Here is a 25,757-nt window from a genome sequence, read left to right as displayed (position 1 = left end):
CCTAGTCCTAACTCTTGTTACTAGTGGTGAGATCTTCAGGTGAAGTCACTTGACCTCTGAGTCCAGTTGTTGCAGTAGAAAAATGAGAACGATATTACAGATCTTACAGAGTTAATAAGATAAAGTATGTGAAGGTGTCCTGAGAACAGAGTTTCTTCAGAGAAGAACCCATGTCCTCCCAACCTGTACCAGTGATCCATCTATCTGCCCTTTGGGTGGAAAAGTCAGTTTGAGACGCAACAATTTCCAGGATGAAAATAGCTTTGAGAAAGGGGACAGGGGAAAGCCATTAATCCGTTAGATGCTCCCGGAGGAACCAGAATTTGCTTCCTGGCTCCGACTCCTTATCATCACGTGGCTTAGGGAGAACCACCACCCTCTTTCTCTCTGACAACGTACCCTCTGGTCTGACATCTTGCTCCTTGGTCTTCCCTGGAATCTAGCCAAGCCTAGGGCCAATGGGCCCAGCCTCAGCCAAGCACATTCCCAGGCAGCAGACACAAGCCCAGTCCTGCCCAGTAAGTGTGACTACACAGAGGGGAGAGTATGTGGGAGCCAGAAATATAGCCAGAGGCACCAAGAGTCTGCACAGCTGCAGGTGTGCCCACAGGCGCCTGCACCTGGCTAGCAGCACTCCTCCTCCTGGCCACGCTACGGGAATCCTGCAAAAGATGCTATGTTGGGAGAAGCCAGAGCCCTGGTGCTCTCTATAACCACCCTCCCAATTTGTCCACACCCCTGCCCCAGCCTATCTACCCAATCTGGTGCCACTTGGCATCCCCAAGCTCCACACCAGTCTGAGCTAAGACTGGCAGGGAAGTCTACATTCCTGGACGCTGAGACAGTTCAGCCCAGGCAAGCCACAAGGGCAAGGGGCATCCAGGCCACGTGGATACCACCGAGGGAGGGCCCCCCACTGAGCAGCTCAGGAGCCTGTTGCTGGGAGCTTACACACTGCAGTGGCAGGTGGGGAAGGGACCAGGGGGCTGAGAAGCCCACAGCAAATAACCATAGTGGACAAAGCTACCCATTTCTCTGGCACACCCAGAGATCCTCCGAAGCAGGCGGGCACCAACAATTCTGAAGACTGATGGGTGGTTAGGAGAAAGGGAAGCCTTCCCCGCCAAGCCGCCAATCAGAGGAGCTGATACCAGAGTAATCATAACCGAGTAATAGCCAACCACACTTCCATCTAATTACAACCACAGCTGTTTCAGAAAGAGCCCTGCTGGCCCCTCCCCCTCCTTACAGCCCTTTAACAAGCTAATTAATGATGAGTTCGCAGGGTCTAGACAGACCCACTCAATCCTAGATTGATGGGGGTAGGGTGGGGTGGAGTGGAGGGAGGACCGGAGCCTGATCACACCACCCGGTCTGGGACAAGAGGTGGGGAATCTGAGTGGATTCCAGCCCATCGTGCCAGGCCCACCCAAGGAGGCTGTGGGCACCCAGGGACCCTTGGCCCTGGCTTCTCCGGCTGGGAGTTCCCTGCCCCCAGCCTCCTCCACAGAGGGGGTGTGGCCTTGCTGCCTCGGGGCTATAAATAGGTGATGCCAGGCAGCAGAGCTGGATCTGTATTAATAGAGCGGGCAGGAGGGCAACAGGAGGAAGAGCAGCTCAGTCCTGCCCAAATTAACTTTCTATTTGCACTCAGGGGCCCCAGGCGTTGCCCCAGCTCCGGCTCCTACAGCCCCAGGAGCCTGGCTAGCCCATTTCTGGGAGGAAACCTCCTCTCTGTCCACTCCTGCCCCGCACCTCCAAAAGGTCAGGCCACTCGGGACACCCAAAAACCTCTTCTCATCCGGACAGTTGTGGTCCGTGCCCCACCCCCTCCCCAGAGGGGCACAGGGCCCAGCTGTGTGTGTGCAGGTGGGTGGAGAAGCTGCACATCTGGAGGGAAAAACACACACACGGGGCAAAGGAGAGGGCGGATCCTATGTGTGAGAGACACAGGGGAAACACCACACGCACACGCACCCCACACTCTCCTCAAGCTCACACACAGCCGCTCCCAGAAGCACACACAGCCATACCTGCTCACGCCCGCGGAGCGACTGTCACCGCTCGGCTGGCCACACAAACAGAATGCACTGGCCAAGGGAGGCTGGGGTGCAGGCAAGAAGGGAGGGAGGGTCCCCGCCCTGCCGTCAGAGACCCCCCTCAGCCCCGAGCCCCGGCCTCCCCACCCTCATCAGGACCCCAACCCCTTCCGGAGGCGGAGGCGGAGGCGGGCCCACCGAGGGGACTTCCGAGCGCCCGGGAGGATGCGGTCGCCCCCGGCGGCCGCGAGTGGCCCCAGCCCAGACCTCCCGCTCACAAATGTGCAGGACACGCGGCCCACCGAGTCTCCCGGCGCCCCGCGCCCCCGGAGGGCCCCTCCCAGCCTCCCCCGCACCCCCGCCCCGGGCCGGCCCCTCGGCGCCCGCTGCCCCGGGCAGACGACTCACCGCCGAGCCGGACCTCCGCAGCGCCGGCCCCGCTGGCTCGGCCCGCCCGCCCCCGCCCGCCCCCGCCCCCGCCCCCGCGCCCGCCCCCGCCCGCGAGGGGCGGCCGACCTCCCGCGCCGCGGCCCCGGGCTCCGAGCGCTCGCCGCCAGGCAGCCAGCAGCCGCCAGGGCCCGGGGAGGGGCGGGCCGGCCACCGGCGGGGGGAAGGGAGCCAGGGAGGGAGGGACAAAGGAGAGGAGGAGGGGAAGAGGAAGTGATGGAGGAGAGGAGAGGAGAGGAGAGGGGAGCGGGATGGAGAGGGCGGGGCGGGAGGATGCGGGCGGCGGGCTCGGGGCGCGGCCGGAGCAGAAGTGGGGCCGGGGCGGCGAGGTTGGGGAGAGGACGCAAGGAAAGGTCAGAGGTAAGCGGAGGCCGCAGGGCGCAGCGTCGGGAGGCAGGAGTGAGGAGCAGCAGGGTCTCGCTGAGCCCTCCCGGGAACGGAACGGGGCCCTGGACCTGGACCTGGACCTGGACCTGGACCTGGACCGGCTGGCTGTTCACCTCGGGCCATCACACCCTCTGGCCTCAGATCCCCTATCTCCAGAATGAGGAGGTTGTCCTCAATGACAGCAGAGGTTAGGCTCTGACATTCCAAGACTCCCCGGGTTCCAGCTAGGTCACTAGGTCCAGCTCCGGCCCTCCCAGAGCCACCGTGACAAGGTCACTCACTCCTGGGCTGGGAGTTCAGGCCAAGGCAGTGCTCTGTGCAGTGTCAGCATCACTGAGCCCAGCTCCCTTCTCCATCCCAAACACCTCCTCCTCTGCCCCTGCTTCCCACACTCCCAGCAGCTCAGTTCAGCTCACCCCACAACTCAGCCTGGACTGAGGCATTGCCCCTTCCAAGCCAGCCCACTTCCCTGGGGCTCTGGAAGCCAACCCCACCTCCTCCCAACAACCACCACCAGTTGTGCCAGTCTCAGCAAAGAGCTGTCCCACCCCAGTGAGGCACCTTCCCATCTGGAAAACACAGTGCCACCTGTCTCCGGAGCCCCCAGGGGCTGGCCCAGCTTCTGGGCCAGGTAAGTACCTACCACCTAGCCTTGGCCCCAGACAGTTCCTCTTGTTCCAGGGACCACCCCAGAACTTGAATGGCCACACCATGTTCTCTCAGATATTCTATAGGCTCCGAGATCACACGCCTTACCCACTTTCTCAGATACACACCAACATCTGCCCCAGTCACACAGACACCACCTTGGCTGTGACACCAAGTCACATAAACACCCCAGGTGAACATACCCTCTCTCACACATGCTGATTCTCACCCACACAGCACCCCTCTTAGTTACACACTCATTCAGGCACAGACATCTTTTCACTCAGTCCCTGGAAAGACTCTGAAATCAAAAGCCTGTCTCCTTAGAGAAATAAATTATTTCTCCACCCTTGCTAAACACCTACCCACACTGCGATACTCCACACACGCTCACACACATACACGCACACGTGCATCTCACTCCCCTTCTGAAGGGAATTGGAAGAACCGTATAGGGTCAAATGCAAAATAGGGGGAGGTTTTAAAAGAAAAAAAAAGAAAGAAAAATCTCAGGAAGAATGATTCATCAGTCTGGAAACTGTGACGGCCAGCTGGACAGACCCAGACAGACACGGAGGATGCCCGCCAGAGAGAAATAGGGCAGGACACAGGCCCAGAGAAGGGAGCAGCTAGGAGCCTTTGTTTTTTCCCTCTCCTTCCCGTGATCTTTCTAACAGAGGACAGTTGGAAGCTTCACTCCCATTTTACAGAAGGAATAACTGATAACTGGATAGGAGAGGAAGAGGCTCAGTGTCCTGGATCCAGACAGTTGGATTACCCAGGAATGCCAGCTCCCCAGCCACATGCCAGGGAGCCCCCCACCTTCTCGCCTTCACACAAGCCCCAATGAGTGAAGGGAGTGAAGGAGACGTGGAGACAGGGCTGGCAGCGAATGCTGGAAATGGATGGGGACCTACTGTCTAGACAGCCCGGGCCCTAAGCTGTGTGGCTTTCTGGGTCCTTCCCTGGTTAGTCCCCTCCCGAGGCTTTCATGTGGTCTGGCGCTGTGGTCCCGGGGTGGGGCAGCCTAGACCGACTGAGATTCCTTGTTTCCTTGGTCACATTCCCAGCTCCACCTCTTGCTCCTTAGAGAAGAGGGCAACATGAGCTAGGCCAGAACACCCATATGGAGGTGGAATCAGGCTCATCCCTGGCTCCATCACCTCACGCTGCTGTGTCCACAGCTTTAGCTTCACTGCTGGCATCTGCTTTCTGCTGCCCCTACCCCCCACCCCCGGCCCAGGCATAGTCCTGCTGGAAGAGCCTGTCACTGCCATCTCTACTCATCATGACGTGTGCCTCTCCAAGTTGGCTATGGCTGGGCACAGTGCCCAGAATGATGCATCTATGTAAGGCCTAGCCCAGACAGAACGGGCTCCTTGTTATTTGTAGGGTGGCCCTCTGTTTTTCAAAGAGGATGGTCCCCCTCTAAGGCTGGATCTGGGGAACAAGACAGGGGAAATGATCCTCCTGTATGTATGCCCACAGATAGGCCCTTGGCCAGTGACTTCTCAAATACACCTAGGAGCGCACACGTGGACCCTTTGATACCGTCAGTCCTGAGTTCACCCCGTCCCCCATGTGAACACGCTGATCCATAAACACAAGGAAAGACACAAACAGAGAGAGACACAAGCCCAGAGTCACAAACACATCCGGAGATATATAAACACACTCCAGTTACACAGACACACAGAGATAGCACATGCACCCCCGAGCCACCCAGTTTCCAGGGAAACGCACTCCCAAGAATGTCCGGAGTGGGGCCAGGCAGGGCTGGGCTTGGTGCCTTGCTCCAGAGATGAGACAAGGAAAGCCTCAGCTCCCGGAGCCCAGGGGAGGGGGAGTGCTAGGGAGAACACCCGTTCCTTTGTGCCTCTGCCTACCCCTCCCCAGGCTGCCAAGCTCCTGAGACAGGCAAGCCCAGACTAGAAGGCTATGGGAGTGGGAGGGAGCAAAAGGGAAGGGGGTTTGGGGTCAGAAGAGAGTGGGAGGGTACATACTTGGCAGGGTGGGCTCTTGGCTAGGGAAGAGTTAGGGGTCACTGGGGCCACAGGAAATGCCTAAGAATTCCATCTTGACCTAGGCCCTCCCTCTTCTCAGGGAGCTAAATGATGCTCTGGGAAGACTTGAGCTAGAAGTGTCTTACAGAGCATCCCTTCCCCCACCCTGCTCACCACACACAGGTTCTTGCCCATGAATGCAAGGGATCTGGGGCTGGGGGAGTAAGGGCTGGGCTCTTTCTCTAGCCTTCTTTGAACTCTGCCCTTCCTTCTCCTTACTGCTTTACTATCTCTCTTCCCCACACCCAAATCTTGGGAAAGATGTTCTCTTTGAGATCGAACAGGACCCTCAGGAACCAGATGGCATCACAGCCAAAGCTCCAACTTACAAGAGTGCCTCCTATCATCTCATCTGGAGTCAGAGAACTCCAAGCCCTGGAGAGCCAAGGGCCTGCCTACTGCTGCTGGTGGACCTGCCTCTCTGAAGCCAGGTGTCCTCCTCATAGTGCCCAAGGCAGGAGGAAAGGAGGAGGGAAAGGTTGGGTCTCCTGGGTCAGCTGTGAAGGGAGTGGCATCTAAAGAGACCCTCGGGGATGTGAACAGAAGGAGAGGAGACAAAGGAATGAGTGGGATTTCCACTGCAAAGGAGCTTCCGGCCAGTAAGAGGCGAGTATCCCCAGAAAACAAGGGCAGGACCTTACTCCTGCTCAGGGCCAGGCTGGGCCCAAGGCTCCTATCCTCAGGTCAACCCCACCTCTACCCTCTACCCCAAGTCACTTTTCTCACTCCCCTAACCTGATGATTCACGGGATCAATGGATGCCCGAGGCAAACACACCTAGGTCAACCCCATGACCCCATAACACTGGGTCATGGTCACCATATTACCTAGGGGCCCAGTTTTCAGAACTGCCTAACACAACAGAACGGCCTGTGGCTTTGGGGAACAGGGTGCTAACCATATCACAACCCCAAAGCTACAGTCAACGGTATTTTAACAGGAGTGAGCAGCATCCTCAGCTCTCACCTTTGCTCCATCCCCATCAGAGGGTATTAGGGTTAGTCCTACCTTCCCACCTCTACATCTTCTCAGAGCCGCTCCTTCTTGGCCTCATGAAACAATGACAGTTCTCCTCGCTGATGTTCCAATTGCTCTCCCTTAACCATCACTAATGACCACTGCACAGCTTCCCCTGCCCTTGGAATGCGCTCATCAGAACCTCTCTCTCTCCCCCCACCCGCACCCCCGAAGAGGTGACCACAGAAGAAAAGGAGATTGAAGACAAATCTGGATGCTAGAGGAGTTTGGGATGATGTTGAGGCACCCAAGCAGCCCACCAAGGCTAATGGCCACTCAGGCGGTTACCATGGCAACCACCACAGCAGGCTCCCCCTGCCCCCATCACAGGCTTGTAAAGCTTGTAAAGCGGAGGGCAAACCTTACCCTGAGTGAGCCTGGTGGGCTGCCGGATGGGGAGCCCGTCAATACTGCAGGCATTGCCACAAGGGTAGAGGGTGAGGGTGCCCCGCACGTTCTCGATGTAGCAGTGCTCCGGAGCCAAGCCTGGGCCCTGCAGGGAGATGTCCCTGGCTGCGGAGCCAATCACCGTCTTCCCTGAAGACAGAGAGCAAACTGAGTCAGAGGTTGAGGAGGCAGGGCCAGGGCCAGGGGGGCAGCAAAGGGAATGTAATTCCACCTCCTACTTTGCGGAGGATCCTGCCTGCCTACCACTGGCCGCCCCTTTGGGCCCCAGAGGCTGGTGGAGATGGTCAGCGATAGAAGTTCTGGGCAGGCAGCGAACACTCTGGCTCATAGATGGGAGGACCCAGGGGGCACAGAGCACCCAGCCTCCACAGATGGAAGGAAAGTTCTTGTCCCCGACCTCCCTTCAATCCTTCCAACTCCTCGTCCCCAAGTCCTCCATCAAGCTCCCTCTCTCCGCTCCTCCGAACCTGCCATCTCTCCTTCTTCTCGCCCCCCCCCCCTCAGCTTCTCACCTGCAGCCTCTGCCCTCCCTCACCCGTCTCCTCTCCGCGGCCTCGCCCCACCCAGCTGCAGCTTGCACAGCTCCCCCTGGCAGCGCCCCCGGGACTGGTATTTGGAGAATGTGGGGAATGTAGAATCACCCAGGCAACAAGTGCAGCCAGGAGAGAAGAGAGCGGGCAGAAGCTGTGCGGGGAAGGGGGGCTGTGGCAGGACCTTATCTTGGGAGGTCTGCGCTTCCTCCCACTGCTGCCTTGTCCACAGGTACCTGCTCCCATGCCAGGCATCACCCTGGAAGGGGGCCCCTTTCTTCTCGGCCACACCGGTTGCTAAGAGCAATGTGCTCTCCTGTTTCAGTGCTCTCTTCCTCACCTCTAAACTGATCTTTAATCCCAGTCATGGAGCCAGATTATCTACCGAAGACGGCAGGCAGTCCAGGGGGGACAAGGGAAGCAAGCTGGTGGAATCTGGGGGCCCGCAATTTGGGGGAGGCAAATGTTGCAGACAAATGGCAGGAGGGAGCAGCCTGGGTGGCTCAGCGGTTTAGTGCTGCCTTCAGCCCAGGGCATGATCCTGGAGACCCTGGATCGAGTTCCACGTCAGGCTCCCTGCATGGAGCCTGCTTCTCCCTCTACCTATGTCTCTGCACCCCCCCCTTCTCTCTCATGGATAAATAAATTTTTTAAAAAATAAAATGAAATGAATCAAAAGTGTGATCATTTCAATAATAAAAAAAAAATGGCAGAAGGGCCCCAACACATGCCTGGAAGCCAGGGCAGGAATGCCTGTAAGGATGGAGGGGTGGCAGGTGGGCCGTGCCTCCAGACTCACCTTCCTCCAGAGGCAGAAGGGTGATAGCCGTGCTCAGCCGCCCACTGCCCAGGCTCACCAGATGGGGTTTGTCCGTTTGCACCTTCAGCCCTTTGCCTGTCTCGATCAGGTCCAAGGGCCCTTTCTGCAGGAAGCGGAGGTGGGGGATGAGCATCGTCAAAGACTTTAGTCCCAAACCTGAGCACCCAAGTCCCAATCACACCGACACTCTCTCCAGCACTTGCCCTCTCTGAGGGCTCTGGGAGTGTGGAAAGGCTTTAGCACAAAATCTTTCATGGGGCATTATTACACTAAATTGTAATGAGATCTGAATCTAGGCCACTAACTCGTCCCACTGGATTTATCTCGAGTCTTGGCTTAACTGCCCCCTTTGTCTATTAAGACAGAAAGTAAGGAGAGTAGGCGGGTGCTGGGTAGGAGAAGGAGTTGCTGCACAGAAGGGCCAATGCAGACTCCTCCCTGTGGACTGTCCATGGCCATCCACTTGGCCACTTCTTGCCTCTGTGAGACTCAGTCACAGGGCATGGATCTAGGAGGGGGACACAGCCCAGGGTCAATCTATAAACCGCTTCCTGACTTCCAAAGGGTATATTCTGGGTGAACCAATTAACCTGATTCAGATAAAGACTTAGCCTTAATAGGCTTGGGGCTGGGGGAAGGGCTGAGAGGAGCTGCTTGCTGCTCTCATCCCTGGGCTGGGACCACAGGTGGGTGGAGGAGCCAAACCCACCCTCTCCAACAAGCCTGCTTGCCCCTTAGCCTTGACCCCACTCACCTTTACCATTGCTTGGGTCTTGCATCCAGGGCCTACCTGGTTCCTATTAAGAGCATCCATGGTCCTGGGGCTCCAGAGCTCCTGGGGACACAGCAGAAGGCGGGTGTCAGTGGGGAGGCCAGGGGAGGAGAGGGAAAGGAGGTTCTCAGGGTGAAGGGATGGAGGACAGTGCCAGGCACCCTCATTCCCAGCACGCTCTTGAGGAAAGAGTGAGGCAACTCAGGAGCTTCTCCGGGGAAGGCAGCGCCACATCTCCAGCCTTGCACAGACACTCAGCACACCAGTCCTGACTCTTGCCACCATAAACACACAGAGGCCTAGAGGCCTGGCCTATATGTCTATGCTTTCTTGCCTCTGACACCCAGGAGCCAGGCCTTGGCAGCAGAGGACCCTCAAATACCTGGAGCCAGAGGTAGGGTACAGAAAATCCACCTCAGTGAGGGAAGCCAGGTCCAAGGAACTCCCCCAGGGACACAGGCAGCCAGAGGCTCCCCCAGGTAAGTGGCAGGGCTGAGTAGGTCTCTTTCCTGGCAACTTCCCACACCTTCCCCTCAGCTCCTCTCCTTTTGTCTCTTTTCCCCAGGGGTCAGAACAGGGTGTCTGCTTAAAGAGACACAACAGGAAAAACTCAACAATTCTAGCCTTCTATAGTCTCAACTCCTACACCCTCTCTTCCCTGGAAAGCCACCTCACCCCAGACAATCAACAACAACCAAAAAAAACCCTCAGTGGTGACTAAGAGAAGGAATACAGTTTTCTAGGGTTCTTAATCTCATCTGATGTTGTAGGAAGCTTAGGACTTTTTAATTTTTTTTAGGACTTTATTTTTTAAAGATTTTATTTATTTGAGATAGAGATGGAGACAAAGAGAGCGTGTGCACATGAGGGGGGGTGCAGGGAGAGAGGGAAAAGTAGACTCCCCATTGAGCAGAAAGCCCCATGTGATGAAGGACTCGATCCCAGGACCTTGAGATCATGACCTGAGCTGAAGGCAGACACTTAACCAACTGAGCCACCCAGGCGCCCCCTTAGGTCTTTAGAACCAAGGATAAAGTAGATTCCAGAGCCAGAACTTGAACTCTCCCTACCCGTCCCTTTCTCCCTGGCTCACAGTTTTGGGGACCTGAGAAATGTGAGGGACCTCTGGGCACTAAGGTGTGCCTGCATGTCCATCCCTTGATCATCTTGCTAAGGTAGATGCTTCCCTTTTGCTGCAAAATTGGGGCTGGGGACAGCCAAGAGAGTGTGGCTGGCCTCAGGAGGGAGACCCAGGAAGGCAGGGCTTCCCTCCACTTTCTCTGCCAGGCATCCACCAGGACCCGGTGACTTGGGAGAGGAAGTGGGGGCAGGAGCCAGCATTCCAAGGAGTGTCTGACCCTGGCAGTAGGGCCCAAGGGCCCGAGCCATTGAGTTACTAATTTTACTCTCCCAGCTTCCACCCTTTCCGGACCTGGACGGCATCATGTCCGTCACTGTGTCCACCCAAGCTGGCGGAAGAGAAACCGGAATAGGGCCTGGGGCCCACCCCAACTCGGCCTGGGAAGAGGGAAGGCAGAGGCCATTAACCTACACCAAGCTCCAAGCTGGCCTGGCATCTCCCCAGGAGATCTGGCCATGGGGAAGAATTTCCAGGGTCAGAGAGCCTGCTACACTGTTTCCTTCCACTCAGGGAAATCCCTCAGCATTCTCTGAGGGAAGAGAGGTGCCACAGCAGGTCAGGAATGGGGAGCTTACATCAAACGGGAGTAAGAAAATAAAACAATAAATAACGGTGCAGGAATGGCGGGATCATTGTTTAGTGGAAAGACCTTCAGACCGGGATGCAAGAACCCTAAATTCTAACCCTGACTTTATTACGTATTAGCTGTGAGATCTTGGACAAGTTACGTAAATTCTCTGAGTGTCAGGTCATTCTCTATAAAAGTAGAATAATGATTTTTTTTTTTTTTCACAAAAGATTGTCTGGATCACTGCTTGCCTGTGGCTAAGGGTAGGATGGGGAGTGACTATAAATGGGCACAAGATTTCTTTTTGGCCTGATGGACTTGTTCTAAAACAAAACTGTGATGATGGTGGCACAGCTCTGTAAATATATTCTAAAAATCATTGACCTCACACTTCAATTAAGTGAATCAGATGATACATGCATTATACCTCAATAACACTTTTTAAAAAAAAGATTGGAGATTCAGGTATTATGTTAAATGACACTCTGTGAAGTGCAAAGCACCATAAACATGCCAGGTGTTAGTATGGGCTTTAAGATCTAGTAGGGACGCCTGGGTGGCTCAGTGGTTGAGCGTCTGCTTTTGGCTCAGGTCATGATCCCAGGGTCCTGGGAGCCTGCAGGAAGGTGCCGGGTCCCTGCAGGGAGCCTGCTTCTCCCTCTGCCTGTGTCTCTTGCCTCTCTCTGTGTCTCATGAATAAATAAATAAAATCTTAACAGAAAAAAATAAAGATCTAGAACAAGTAAGTCACTTCACCTTTATCTGTCAAATTTGTCACTATCACCCAGTGAGGCAGTTTTGGGTGTGTTCATTAATTTACACCAAAGAGGGACACCTTGGTGGCTCAGTGGTTGACCATTTGCCTTCGGCTCAGGTCATGATCCCGGTGTCCTGGGATGGAGTCCCACATCGGGCTCCCCACCCTGGGGCCTGCTTCTCCCTCTCCCTATGTCTCTGTGTCTGTCTCTCAGGAAGGAAGGAAGAATGAAGGAAGAAATGAATGAATCTATTTACACCAAAGAATTTCAAGTGGAGATAGACTGTAAAGGAATAAGATTGATGGGGAACAAGTGATGAGAGGAGAGAGGGAAATAATAAGGTGAAAAGAGAGGGAGAGATAAGGAGAGGCGCAGGGAGAGACAGAGAAGATAAGATGTAGAGATGTATGGCCCCAGCTCAGAAACTCAAGCCAGGTGAAGTGGAAAGAGACCCTGGACCAGCGGGCAGCTCCCGGGCGCGCCCTGACAAAGGGTCTCCGCCGCGGCCACCTGGGGGCGCCCTCTCCCCGGACCCCACCCGAGCCCCGGGGCCCAGCGGCCTGCGCGGGGGCGCCCCGCCGCCAGCCCACTTCCGCGGACAGGGCTACCCACGGCCCGGGCGGTAATTACCCACTCCGAGCGCCCCGCCCGGTCCCGCTGCCAAAAAAAGGCCCCTGCGGCGCGAGGCCGGCTCCGGGGAGGAGGGACGGCAGGGCCGGCAGGGACGGCAGGGAGGCGCCGCGGTCCCCCGGGCTCTCCGTGGCCGTCCCGCACCTCCCGGGGCGCAGGGGGCAGGGGCCTGGGAGTGAGCTCGTTGGGCCCGGCCCTCCGGCCTCCTCGCCCCGCGGGGTCGCCCGCGCCCAGCCCTCTCCGCCGCGTGGGTGCCCGTCGCCGCTCGGGAGTCTCGGCAGCCGAATCAGGGTGAAGGGAGGCGCGAGAAGGTCTGCAGCCAACAGGCACTGGAGGGAGTCCAGGCTCCAAACCGGGGCCTCCCGCGTCCCGCCCCGACGCTCCCCCGCCTCACCTGTGGCCCAGGGCGCCAGCCGAGGCCTCGCCCCGGGCGTCGCATGACCGCGCCCCGAGGCCCCGAGGCCGAGCCGGGACCCTCTCCGCCCGCCGCCGCCTTCGCCTTCCCGACGCACATCCGCCCTCGAGGAAGGAGTCGGGACGGGAAGGAAACTGAGGCCGGGAGCCCGGAGGGCGGGGACCGGGGAGGGGTGTGGACAGGCCGGGGCGGAGAGAACTTGACAAGGGGGGTGGTCAGGGGTCTGCGGCAGGGAGACGCGGGGATGGGGGCTGGATGAAAGACGGAGACAGGGTTGAGGGAAATGAGACGGGGGATGCACGGGGGTAAGAAGATGGGGAGACAGCCCGGGGCACGCAGAGCTGGGGGGGACGGAGGCACAGCTCGGTGGGTGGCCTGGGGGACTAAGGAGAGGGGGAGCCCGAGGACGGAGGCCGTCGAGTGAAGGGCACGACGGCCAGGGGGGGCCCAGACGGCACAGAGGGCAGTGGGGGGAGCAGCCGGGGCGGGAAGCCAGGGAGGGGAGACTGAGGCAGGCCGGGGCCCAGAAGTTGGGGCGGCCGCAGGCCAAAGAGCAGAGGCGCTGAGCGGAGGCTGGAGGCGGGGAGAGGCGGGGGGGGGCGGGGGCTGCCGCCAGGGCGCGGCTCGTCGCTGGCCCGGGGCCCGCGCTGCCCGGGGCCGCCAGGTGGGACAAGGCCGCAGTGTTGGGCCGCCCCGCCCGCCGCGGACGCCGGACAAGCGGCCTTTCTTCGGCCGGGCAGGGAGAAGGAGCCGCTTGTCTGCGCGGCCGGGGGCAGGGGCGGCCGCCCCGACGCCGCCCGCTCCCCGCGGGGCAGCGGCCTGCAGGGGCCTGAGCGCGCACGGGGGTGCGGGGTGAGCGGCCGGCGTGCGGGCGGGAGCCGCGGGGGAGCCGCGGGGGCGCCGCGGGGTCAGGGGTGCCCGGTGCGCGGTGCGCGCCCCAGGTCGCGGCGAAGGCGGGCGCACGTGCGGCGGCAGCCGGGACCCGGGCTGCGCGCGGCGGGCGGGGGAGGCGGGGCGGGCGCGGTGCGTGTCCGCCGCGTGGGATGCCCGGGTGGGGGAGCCTGTGTGTGTGCGCGAGCGGCCCGATGAGTCAGCCCGGGAGCCTCCGGACCGCTGAGCTAACGGGCCCAGAATGCGGCCCCGCCCCGGCTCCCCGGGTCCCCCGCCGGGCCGCGCGCCCCCCGGGCCCGGCCCCGCTCGCCCCGGCCCGGGCGGAAGCGTCCGCGGGCTCCTCGGCCACCCCGCGCGGGCGGCCCCTCCCCGGCCCCGCCGCCCGCCGCCCGCCGCCCGCCGCCCGCACTTCCCCATCCCGGAGGAACCCGGATGACGCGCTCAGCCCCCGCCTCGGGGAACTCCGCTAGGGATTCGGATCCCAACCCCGCGGGCGTGGCGGGAGCCTGGACTCCCTCCCCCTGCGGGCGCCCCATCCGGCCTCCCGGACCCCTCAAGATGCGGGGCCTCGGAGGAGGGCTCGGGACGCCGGACGCGCCTCCCATCCCCGAGCACGCCCGAGGGTCGCTCCCGGATCCGCCCTGCCTCTGGGTCGGACTCCGCACACACTCCTCGTCCGCAGGGCGGCCCGGGCGCCGACGCGAGCGGAGATGGTGCAGGGGCGCCCCTCCCCGGCGCTCGGCTCTCGGTCCTGCCGGCGGCCGGAGGGTGGGAGGTGCGCGGCCAGGGCGGACGAGCCCCCGCGAGAGTCCGCCGCGCCGGCCGTCGGGGTGCCCGCGGGGGAGTCCGAGCCGGGGTGGAGCGCGAGGGCCCCCTCTGGCGGCTGCGCGGACCGAGGCTCCGGAGGGCAAAGCCAGCCGCGGGCGGCAAGGCGGCGGAGCCGGCTCCCCACAAAGCCCTTTCGGCTGCCGCCCCCCACCACCCATCGGGGCGCCCCCTCCTCCTCCAGGCTGCTTCGGGGCTCCCGCCCAGAGCTGATCTGAGGGCTCCCGCCAGGCCCTGGGACTTCCCCTTATCCAGCCCCAGCTGCGCAAACGGCGAGACCCGCGGGCCAAGGGGGAAGCGCGTCCTTACCTCGCGGGGGCAGAGGGGGACACCGGTCCCTTCGCCGGCTCGGCCTCCGGGGCCTCAGGCTCTGGAGGACACTGTTGCTTTTTCCCTGGGAGCCCGCGGAGTGGGAGGAGAGCGAGCAGGTCCCGCCCCCCAGTCCCCGCCCCCGCCCCGTCCCCGTCCCGTCAGGCCAGCCAGAGAAGACGCCCTTGTGGAGCTGGAGCCCAAGGTCCCCCCACCCACCCTTTCCCATAGCAGCACCTCCCCCCCACACCCCCTCCTGCACAGCGCCCGCTTTGTTCCTCTCTGCAGCTGGGCTCTCCGCTACCGTCAACACACACACACACCCTCCTCCCTCCTCCCCTCCCCTTCGGACTCCCCTGCGGACTCCCCTCGACCACCTCCACCCCTAGGCCTTAAGGCTCTTCCGAGAAAGGGTGTTCTTGACAATTTCTCACTCTCTCGCCCCCACCCCAACCCGCCCGCTTCTTTTTAAGCCTTAGAGGCCTGAGTCCCCCGTGGCTCCCAGTGAACCTCCTGTCCGTAGCTCTCCAGCATACTTTCAAGATCTCCAGAAAATACCTGCTGAGGGTACCCAGGTTTACGCCGTCACCCCTTCTCCTCACCCTATTCCAAGCCCGACGTGAAGAGCTGTAAGTGGGGTTGGTAATCCTGCACATCAGGCTTCACAGATGTTTTTCTAAGTATACTATAGGTATAAAACATGTTAAAGCACCATGCAAAGTGTAAAGCACAGAAACGTGAATTGAATCACTATCCTGCCCCCGTCCATGTAGCTCCCCCCTGCCACCACCTGCTGACTTACATACAACTAGGGGGGCAAGCTATAGGCAGACGATTGAGCACACCGTCCTTTAGCAGTCAGTGAGGGCCTCTGTAGGAGTAGAGGGTTAATAAGGGAGAAAAGGAAAGACTAAAAAACCTAAGAGGAGTCTAGAAGCTCCTCTGGTTGAAGCCCTTGGTCATCTCAACCCCCACCCTGAAATCCAATGCGAGACAGTGAATCCTTACCTTGCAAAGCCAGCTCTTGCCCCCGGAGACTGACTGGAGAGGCCCTAGGGAATGGACCTCAGGAGACTGGACCTCTTTAACTTGCCCTAGAAGGATCCCCTGAGACTCCTCCTCGCTGAATGAAGGAGCAGAAGGCCCCCACGCCTTCCAGCTGGGGCAGATAGCAGAAGATAATTTGCCCTCTCTGGGATGAACATATGTTGTTCTGATTCAGTGGCTTTAGTTTGTGCCCTCTCTCCCTAACCCGGGAACAGCAGGAGGCTGAACTGCAGGAATCTTTGGTCACTTATTGACAGGGCCAGCATTAGCAGCGGCCCCCCAGGGCGGGAGGCTGGGGCTGACTGGAGCCAGGCAGTGGACGGGAGGGGGATGGGGAAAGACACTTTGCAGTTAGCAGCTGTGGCTCACAGAGGTCAAACAAGCAAGGCTCCACTCCAGCCTGCATGGTGGGTACCAAGAAACCTCAGGATTTGGGGGATGGGGAGGAAGCCTCTTATTCTCCTTCTCTTCATACTGTTTGAGGCTCACGAAAGTGTTTTGACTCCGGCCACCTTTTCATGAGGCAGATCACAACAGCAATTTTCGGACTATACTGGTAAAAAGAAAAATCCAAAACTATTGTATCCTATGTGCCAAGACCCAGCACTTGAGGGATGGGGCTCTGATTGGGGTACCTCGGAGTCTCTTCACAGAACTGTTTCACAACTCCCAGATCTTCTTTACCATCTCGGTCAGGAGGAATTTCAGGGAATGATGGAGCCTACCACCAGGCAGATGATGCTGAGGCAGGGGGTTGAAACAGCACCCAACTTCTGTCCTCCCACCCAGGGACCAGCTGACCCCATGATAAAGGCTCTGTGCAATGTGTCCTCATCCTGCTGGGTTGAGGCTCTATGTTCCCACAGTTAGAGCACTCAGGGGACTACAGACCTACCACCCCCACCCTCCACCCCCACCCGCCGCACATCTGGAGCCCATCAAAAAACTCAGTGCTCTCTCACAATTACGCAAGAGGTCGAGCAGCTGGGAGCTCAGGAAAGGGGGAGGAAGAGAGAAGAAAGCAGAAAACAGTTTTCCAAGCATGCTTCAGACTTTCCGAAGTGGAAGCAGGGGGAGAGGGCAAAGGCTGGGTGTGGAAGGAAGAGTGGATTTTTGAAGGCCTTCTGCACTTGGCTATGAGTGTCAGGAGTCTATTTCCACGTCCCTCCTGCCTTTGCTAGGCACATTTCCCACTTCTGTCCCTCCTCTCCAACCGTGCCCCTCCAGCCCCAGAAGGAGGCAATTATTGCTCAGTACAGCAAGCGACCCCTGTAGCTTCACACCTTCTAAAGCTATCCTTTCTGGCCCCTGTGGATCCTGAACTCAGGCATCATTAGTGTAGGTGTGGTGGCAGCAATGATGCCAAGTAATTCCTCGCTGCATCCAACTTGGGAAAAAGTTCAAACCTTTCTTCAGCAGGAGCTCTCTCCTCAGCTTCTAGAAATTGCACAATCCAGGCTTAGACCCAAAGCTGAGACACAGAAGCTGAGTGGGCATTTTGGGTAGGGCAGGGGAGGGGTGGGGGAGGGAGAAGGGGGTAAGACTGATCTCATCTACCTCCATGGCTCAGGACCTTCCTACGAGCTGATCAGAACAAGCACTGATTTGGGCAAATAATGGGAAACAAGACCTAGATCCACTTCCCTAATTGCCTTGAAATTGTTAATGCCTCTTTTTCACCTAGCCCCTTTGGTTACCAACCTGATCACACAGGGTATGCTTATGGGAGCTTTTGAGAATTGGACTAAGCCCTAAAGAACCATTTAGCCCCTGCCCTGTGAACAGCAAGGCCAAAACCCTGTCTATGGCGGGTGGGGGAGTGGGTGGGGGGGATCACTCCCCAGTGATCCAAGCTTGTGAAAACTGCCCAGTTGCTTGACCTCTTGTGTTGGTAGTATTGTCTTCCTAAAGGTTTGCCTCCATGTAAACCCCTAACCCCAGAGGGTAAGATGTGAGACCGACACTTGTAGAGCTGCTTCCTAACCCTGGGTAAGAGCAATGAACGGCAACCAATTAATTACTTGTGGAGCCTCTAAGAGTTTCAAAGCTCTATAGCTGCAAATAGATTTACCAAAGGAGTCAAGAGGGAATAGAGGGAGAATGGGTGCCCTGAGATGTGCATAGTAGAGGAGAGTGGAGTTTTTGCTTTCTTTTGAGAGACTCCTCTGAAGCCTACAAGACAGACACCTCTGCTATCATCAGCTGTAGAAAACACTTGTCTACTTTAGGAAAAAAGTCTTAAGTAGGTACAGCCAATTGCTTCTGGTTAGACTTTAATCTTTTTTAAGATTTTATTTATTTATTCATAAGAGACACAGAGAGGCAGAGACCTAGGTAGAGAGAGAAGCACGCTCCCCATGAGGAGTCTGATGTGGAATTCGATCCCAAGACCCCAGGACCACGACCTAAGCCAAAAGCAGACGCTCAACCACTGAGCCGCCCAGGTGCCCCTAGACTTTCATCTTGGGGATTGGGGCTTTTTCTATTTTTCTCTTCTTCCAATGGGCCCGGCCCGACCAGATGTGAACTGTTTTAAAAAACTACTCTTTATCAACTCTGGAAATCGCTCAGTTGCTACTCAGTGTGAACAACTTCACATTAAGGGCAAAGCTTCCTGTGTCAGAGATGCACGGGTTGATAGATCTGGGGGTTTGGAACTACTGGGAGTAGATGAATTACAGATCTTTTTAAAAGGGAATTCCTGGGATCCCTGGGTGGCGCAGCGGTTTGGCGCCTGCCTTTGGCCCAGGGTGCGATCCTGGAGACCCGGGATCGAATCCCACATCGGGCTCCCGGTGCATGGAGCCTGCTTCTCCCTCTGCCTGTGTCTCTGCCTCTCTCTCTCTCTGTGACTATCATGAATAAATAAATAAAAAATCTTTAAAAAAAAAAATAAATAAAAATAAAAGGGAATTCCTGACCACGAGGTATGTTCCCTACCTCCTCTGTGTGGAATTAATTCAAAGCAGGAACCACAAACCTCCTACATTCAACAGAATGCTCAGTCAGAGCTAATTATTTTGTTGGTCTCCCTCACAAGAGACCAACAAAAAGTCCACTTGATGCCGTGGAGGGATTAGCTGCCAGTCGGGGTGTGGCATGGTTCTGGTGTGCTTCACTGGATTAAGGTTACAGTCTCAGAGAGCCAAGCCACACTTCAGCAACACAGACCAGATACTTCGTATTTCTCTTAAGGAAAAAAAAATTCAAAGTCTTGGCTTTCTCCATGAAGATAACTTTATCATTCTCAGACACTTACTATTCATTACAGAGAGTAATTTGTCTTCCAAAGAATTTGTTGACATTCAATAGTTTAAGTTAAATAAAAAGAAAGTAAGGATGGAGTCTTTGCTGAGGAAGCTATCAAAACTCTGCAAGCATCCATCCCTCACCCCAGGATCATTTACTTCTTACCACTGTTGTTCTAATGGGGAAGAGAATGCTCTGAGATCTCACCAATCATTGTTATTCTTTACAGATGAAGCCTCATATTTCTGATTCTACAATTGCCCTGACAAAATTAAGACCAAAAGTCTGGGGATGCCTGGGTGGCTCAGTGGTTAAAGGGTCTGCCTTTGGCTCAGGACATGATCCTCAAGTCCCGGGATTGAGTCCCACATTGGGCTCTCTACACAGAGCCTGCTTCTCCCTTTGCCTATGTCTCTGCCTCTTTCTCTGTGTCTCATGAATAAAAAAATAAAAAAATAAAAAATAAAAGTCTAGAAGTAGCATCAAATTCAAAAAGTACCAGTATCTGGAGTGCATGTGTACATGTGCATGCTCAAACAGAGAATACACGAGGAGGGAAAGGCAATGAATACTCCCAGATAGAGATTATTTTCTCTTAAAAAAAACATATCATTAATTTTTAAACTTAGATCCTGTTACATCATCTTGAAACAGCAGACACCAAAGTATGAGAGTCAAGAGTCTAATAAACATTCATTTTATAATACTCTTTATTTGATTAAAGAATTTTCCTTCTTTGTGTACACTGGAATGTTATATTCCCTATGTATTTTACAGGGTTACAAAATGTCTCTCATTTTAAATATTACCCCAAAAGTAATTTCAGAAAAAAAAAAGTTGTGAAACTAAACAACTTTAAAAAAAATCATATGGACAAGCAACTTTCAAACAAACTTGGATTAATAAGATTTCTTGCCTACTTAACTACATGACAGATTTCTTATCCCAGTCCCCTTCCTCAAAAAAACCTTATGTGGAAACCAAGCCAGAGATAAGGATTCTTCCCTGATGCAGTTAAGGGAAAGGGAAAGGCCAGAAATTTCTTTGGCAAACAATTCCGCCCACGGCCACCTGTGTGTAACTGCTCTGCTTTGAGGACAGTACACTCTTTGCAGGGGAGGCCTGATGTTGTCCCAAGTGGGAGTGGTACTCTCCAGCCAGCTGGAAGTGCAGCAGGTCACCTAGTCATCTGCCTCTCCCCCAACCCCAGCCTGGTGCTGTGGCCTAGCAGCAGCCCCAGCAACCCTACCAAGTGCAATACTGGATCAGAAAGCCGACGCTGGGCTGGCTGGTGTAGCTTTCTCCGTTGCACAAGTCATGGATGAGATGGGGCACAAGGACACCCAACAAAAAAGGCTTGAGGGCCGGAAAGGAAGGACTTCAAAGACCGAGAAAGAGGAAAAGACTGAGAACACAGAGAAGAGCCAGGAAGAAGGAGACGGTAAATTCAAGGACATGTGAATGGATGACAAAGACCATGAACTCTTATGTTTTAGCTGAAGTACCCAAAGTGTAAAGAACCAGAAGTCTGGGCAGCACCAGCAGCAGACAGGATTACTGGTGGATGTGAAAGCCCTCACTAGACATAACCATTCGCCTCTCAGGCATCTTGCAAGTGGAGGCTGTGCCATCTGAAAGCCGCTTCTCAGCGGTCTTTATTAGTGGCACAAGTGGGATTCACAGTACTGTTTTACACTGGAGGGACACGACTGGAAGGAAACAATGTGAAAAGGAATGGAGGGATGAGTGGACATAGGACAAGGACAAAGCACATCCTTATTTGTTCACTTCCTAGACCTCAACCCACTGAAGCAGTTCACCTGTATAGTCCAAAGATCGAGGATGGATTAGATCAACCAGTTCCCAGGAGTGCCAAATACAGTATCTATATACAGATGATCCCAGTGCTTGACTGAAGGTATAGAGAAAGAGAAAAACTGAAGGTAAAGGAAAGAAGTATGAAAGATTAAAATTTGCAGAGGAAAAATTTTAAAAACTAGTATGAAATGTAACTCTGTTCAGGAATTAAAACAAAGGAGCAATAACAAGACGAAGATAGAGAAATTATTTAACTGAGGGGGGGGGGGTTTCTGGAGAGCATGCTTTCCTGCTGGCCAGTAAAATGTGCCAAAGAAATCAGCAGCCTTTCCCTTTATGTTTGTGTCTTTCTTTGCCAAAGAATGTCTCTGTGACGCTTGAACACTGAGGGTGAGTTGAGGGTCCTTGCACGCAGAGAATCGTGCACTGTACCAGAAAAAAGGGTCTCCAATGGCTTGTAGATTTGGAAAAAACTCTTCAGCCACTGTTGGCTTCTTCTTTATTAATTTGAAAATTTTCCTTTCCAGTTCCCTCTTCTTGGAATTACAGGATTTCATACTTATCCACCAGGAAAGTGGTCTCTGTGGAAAACCTTACAGGGCTATTTCCATCTACCTGGGTCACTTTGGTAACCTAGGGAAACAAACAGAGAGTGAGGTAAAGCAGGAGGAGAGTGAGTCTCTAAGGTGCTGACTAAATTCTCAGGATAGAACAGATCAAACTCCCTTAAAGCAGTATTAAAAATAACTCAAAAACACTAAAAAAGTTCAATTCACAATTGTAGCTTACAGCATCACTCTTCCCCACCAACATGATTAACTTATTTCTAGACAGAAAAGACAACTGTTAGCATAAGTCATAGAGTAGTATCAAGTAAAAGATCTAGAATGAGTGGCCACTACCCAGCTCCCGCCCCATAAAACTGCGAAGTTCAAAGACATTTTATCAGACTGATCAATTAGTATTTTGACCCAAAATGCAATATTCTAACTCTTCAATGTCATTTGCCTAATTTGCTCTCCAAGCTGCTCTATCACTTATTTTCTAGATATGGCTGGGTCCTTCTATGAGATCTTGTCTTTTCTTTTTATTATAAATGTCTGATTTAATAAATTACCTATAATATTAGGGCTTATAATAGCATCAACACAATGCTTCAACCACCGATTATAGTTTCTAATGAGGTTTTCAGAGAGTCCTACTCTTCCAATAGTCCCAAACAGGAAAATGTACCCATTTCTATGTCATGTCTTGTGTTCAATCCCATGCTCCCAATATTGATGGGCTTATGCCAATAATTGAGAGTGGAGAGAAAACTGCTTTTTGGAATTATCCAACAGAGGAAGGAAACTGTAACCGCCTAAGCACTTACAGGAGAGATAGAAACCATCTGGGAAGATAAGATAGGGCCACAACAACAAGCAAATCAACAAGTCAGAAGGGAAAATGACCATATAAATTGGATCCTTGTAATGCAACTTCAAAAACTAGAGAAACAATGAGTTAAAAATAATGATCTAGGGACGCCTGGGTGGCTCAGCAGTTGAGCGCCTCCCTTCAGCCCAGGGCGTGATCCTGGAGTCCCGGATCGAGTCCCGTATCGGGCTCCCTGCATGGAGCCTGCCCACCCCCCCCCCTCTCTCTCTGTCTCTCATGAATAAATACAGAAAATCTTTAAAAAAAAAAAAAAAAGAAAAAAGAATGATCTAAAGAATCAGTTCACAAATTTCCATTGCTTTGCTTATCTAAAGGACAAGGTCTACAACAGAACTGGCTCATGATTATCTGTATTAATGAAGGGAAGTTGTAACATAAATAATCCAAATAGTGAGGCTTTTTATTTATTTTTATTGAGGGTTTTTTAAAGATATTTATTTATGAGAGAGAGAGGGAGCACGCACAAGCACTTGTGAGCAAGCAGAGGGAGGAGCAGAGGGAGAGGGACAAGCAGACTTCGTGCTGATCGTGGAGCTCAATGTGTGGCTCGGTCCCACAACTGAGACCATGATCTGAGCTGAAACCAAGAGTTGGACACTTAACTGATTGAGCCACCCAGGTGCCCCCCAAATAATCCAAATATTATATCCATTTGTATTAGAATCACTTTTGCAGGGAAACAATTTTGCCTTCCAAGTAAAAAACTTTCTTGGGGCACCTAGGTGGCTCAGTCAGATGAGCATCTGCCTTCAGCTCAGGTTATCTCAGGGTCCTGGGATTGAGCCACACACCAGATCAGGCTCCATGCTCAGTGGGGAGTCTGCTTCTCTTCCCTCTCCCTTCTTCTGCTATCTCTTTCTCTCAAATTAATTAATTAATTTCCTGGGTTCGAACCAAGTGACATAAAAGGCATTATAAAATAAAAATAAATAAAAATAAATGAAAAAAAAAAAGATTTTATTTATTTATTCATGAGAGACAGGGAGAGAGGCAGGGACATAAGCAGGTTCCATGCAAGGAGCCTGATGTGGGACTCGATCCTGGGACTCCAGGATCGTGCCCTGGGCCAAAGGCAAGTGCTCAACCGCTGAGCTACCCAGGTGTCCTGAAAAATAATTTTTAAAAAGGCATTAGAAAACCATGGATTGGTTGTTTTGGTACACGGCTTTTAAATTGTATGAAATTGGGATGCTTGGGTGGCTCAGCAGTTGAGCGTCTGCTTTCACTCGGGGGTCCTGGGATCAAGTCCCGCATCAGGCTTCTTGTAGGGAGCCTGTTTCTCCTTCTGCCTGTGTCTCTGCCTCTTTCTCTGTGTTTCTCATGAATAAATAAAATCTTTAAAAAATAGTATGTATGAAATTAATTTAAAAAACAGGCAACTAAGATAAATCTTGCACAATACAAAAAGACTGTTATATGTATTCATATTCCATTTCTTTACCAATCTAGAGAGGAAAACTGAGTTAAAGCAGGAGAGGAACTGAAACCAAGATCATACAATGAGAATCAATAATGGAATCCACATGGAATATCAGCTTTTCTGATTTTTTTCTCTTTAAAGTAAGTTCTAGGCCAAGATAGGACTTGAACTCACAATCGTGAGATCCAGAGTCACATGCTATATGGACTGAACCAGCCAGGCATCCCAGCTTTTCTGATTTTTAATTTTTTTTATATTTTATTTATTCATGATAGGCACACAGTGAGAGAGAGAGAGGCAGAGACACAGGCAGAGGGAGAAGCAGGCTCCATGCACCGGGAGCCCGACGTGGGACTCGATCCCGGGTTTCTGGGATCACGCCCTGGCCCAAAGGCAGGCGCTAAACTGCTGCGCCACCCAGGGATCCCCAGCTTTTCTGATTTTTGATGCCATTTGTTTATCTGGCATCCATCCTACCGCTTTCCCCATATGTGCTCTCTATTAAAAGGGGATACCTGTATGTTACAGTAGTTTCTTTTGGAGATGAAGGAGACTTGAACAGGGAAGAAGTCGTTGGGCTGCCCAGCAATGCTGAACTCAAGGCTGCCGCTCTTATTTTTGGCATCAATCACTGGCAGGCACCACTCCAAGGTATTTCGTCGGCTGTCGTGTCGATACTCACCGTCAATCTCCCCAATCACCGGTGCGCCCACGCCAGATCTGTGAAGAGAAATACCTGTGTCACCTGAGCTGTCCAGAGCTGCAAGAACTCTGCCAAGGAAAATTAGCCCCAAATTTGATCATGCTTCTCAAATTCAGCCCATTTTCAGTCCTAGAAAAAAATGAGGCTCCCTAACAAATTCAAGGATCAAAAAAAGTCCTAGCGCCTGGACTAAGGCTCTCACTCACTGCTTTATAGATAAGATACACACAACCAGATATATTCATGGGCTGCTTCAGTTTGTGGGTTAGATCTGGACCTAGCCGGGGACTAAGAAAAATGTGAAAAGTGGGATATATCTCCAAAAATCCCGCAGCAAGGGTTTGCTGCCTTATCAAGACGGAATTTTAACATAACGCAGCTCTCTTTATAGGTCAGTGGGGGGAAACAGGTTGATAGTGATATAAAACCTTATATACAAAAAATAAAAATAAAAATAAAAAAATAAAACCTTATATACTATTATGTGGTTATTTAGAATGGAGATGAATTTGGGCCTTTGAGAAGATGTCTTCAAAAGATCTTAGAATGTTTCAAAACCAAGAGGTGCCTGAGTGGCTCAATCGGTTAAGTGTCTGCCTTGAGCTCAGGTCATAATCCCAGAGTCCTGGAATCAAGCCCCATGTCAGGCTCCCAGCTCAGTGGGGAGCCTGCTTCTCCCTCTCCACCCTGCTTGTGCTCTCTCTCTCTCTCAAATAAATAATAAAATCCTTTTTTTTTTTTTTTTTTTAAAGATTTTATACATGAGAGAGACACAGGCAGAGGGAGAAGCAGGCTCCATGCAGGGAGCCCAATGCAGAACTCAATCCCGGGACTCTGGGATCATGCCCTGAGCCAAAGGCAGACGCTCAACCACTGAGCCACCCAGGCATCCCTAAATGAATAAAATCTTTAAAAAGTTTCAAAACCTGTAGTTGATGCCGGTGGATCTGATTTACAATCCAGTAAGTCAACTTTTTTTTTTTTAATTTTTTTAAAAGATTTTATTTATTTATTCATAGAGAGAGAGAGAGAGAGAGAGGCAGAAACACAGGCAGAGGGAGAAGCAGGCTCCACACAGGAAGCCCGATGTGGGACTCGATCCTGGGTCTCCAGGATCACACCCCAGGCTGCAGGCGGCGCCAAACCGCTGCGCCACTGGGGCTGCCCAACTTTTATGTGATAAGTGAAAACATGATCACTCCTGCCCAGAGAGTGAACATGATGGGACAAAGAGACACATGGCTGTCCTTAATCTGCCAGAGAACCAGGGCTAGTTAGGATGTACTTTGCACCCTCACACATGGCTGATAGGCAGTATCACCCTCTCCTAGACATTGCAAATTTACCATCTTTTCATTCACCAGTGCCATTCAGTGCTTCTATTAGGGGCAGAGTAAATAAGGAAAGACAAAGAG

At 53.8% G+C, this 25,757-nt stretch overlaps 2 protein-coding genes across 23 annotated transcripts in view; both read right to left on the bottom strand.

The window, feature by feature from the left end:
• Positions 1-15,944, bottom strand: part of PHLDB1 (pleckstrin homology like domain family B member 1) — a 46,876-nt gene extending 30,932 nt beyond the window's left edge. For 2 of the 21 annotated variants that reach the window (XM_077893746.1, XM_077893742.1), the window contains exons 1-4: positions 12,623-13,092; positions 9,114-9,194; positions 8,339-8,462; positions 6,968-7,138 (exon numbers count right to left, since the gene is read on the bottom strand). In XM_077893746.1, the coding sequence (XP_077749872.1) occupies positions 6,968-7,138; positions 8,339-8,462; positions 9,114-9,194; positions 12,623-12,742 (496 nt within the window). In that variant the 5' untranslated portion in view covers positions 12,743-13,092. Of the gene's footprint in view, positions 1-2,033; positions 2,151-3,516; positions 3,917-6,967; positions 7,139-8,338; positions 8,463-9,113; positions 9,195-12,622; positions 13,112-14,668; positions 14,802-15,676 lie in introns of those variants that run through there. The other 19 variants (XM_077893749.1, XM_077893750.1, XM_077893744.1 and 16 more) reach the window with 18 other exon arrangements.
• Positions 15,945-19,656: 3,712 nt separating this feature from the next.
• Positions 19,657-25,757, bottom strand: part of ARCN1 (archain 1 coat protein complex I subunit delta) — a 29,778-nt gene continuing 23,677 nt past the window's right edge. For both annotated transcript variants that reach the window (XM_077893735.1, XM_077893736.1), the window contains 2 exons: positions 24,155-24,359; positions 19,657-21,415 (listed from right to left, as the gene is read on the bottom strand). In XM_077893735.1, coding sequence (XP_077749861.1) covers positions 21,326-21,415; positions 24,155-24,359 — 295 coding nt within the window. In that variant the 3' untranslated portion in view covers positions 19,657-21,325. The remainder of the gene's footprint in view (positions 21,416-24,154; positions 24,360-25,757) is intronic.

Source organism: Canis aureus, chromosome 3 (assembly GCF_053574225.1).
Source record: "Canis aureus isolate CA01 chromosome 3, VMU_Caureus_v.1.0, whole genome shotgun sequence".
Lineage (NCBI taxonomy): Eukaryota > Metazoa > Chordata > Mammalia > Carnivora > Canidae > Canis > Canis aureus.
Note: the sequence above shows the minus strand (reverse complement) of the source record. Positions and strands in the feature narration are given on the sequence as shown.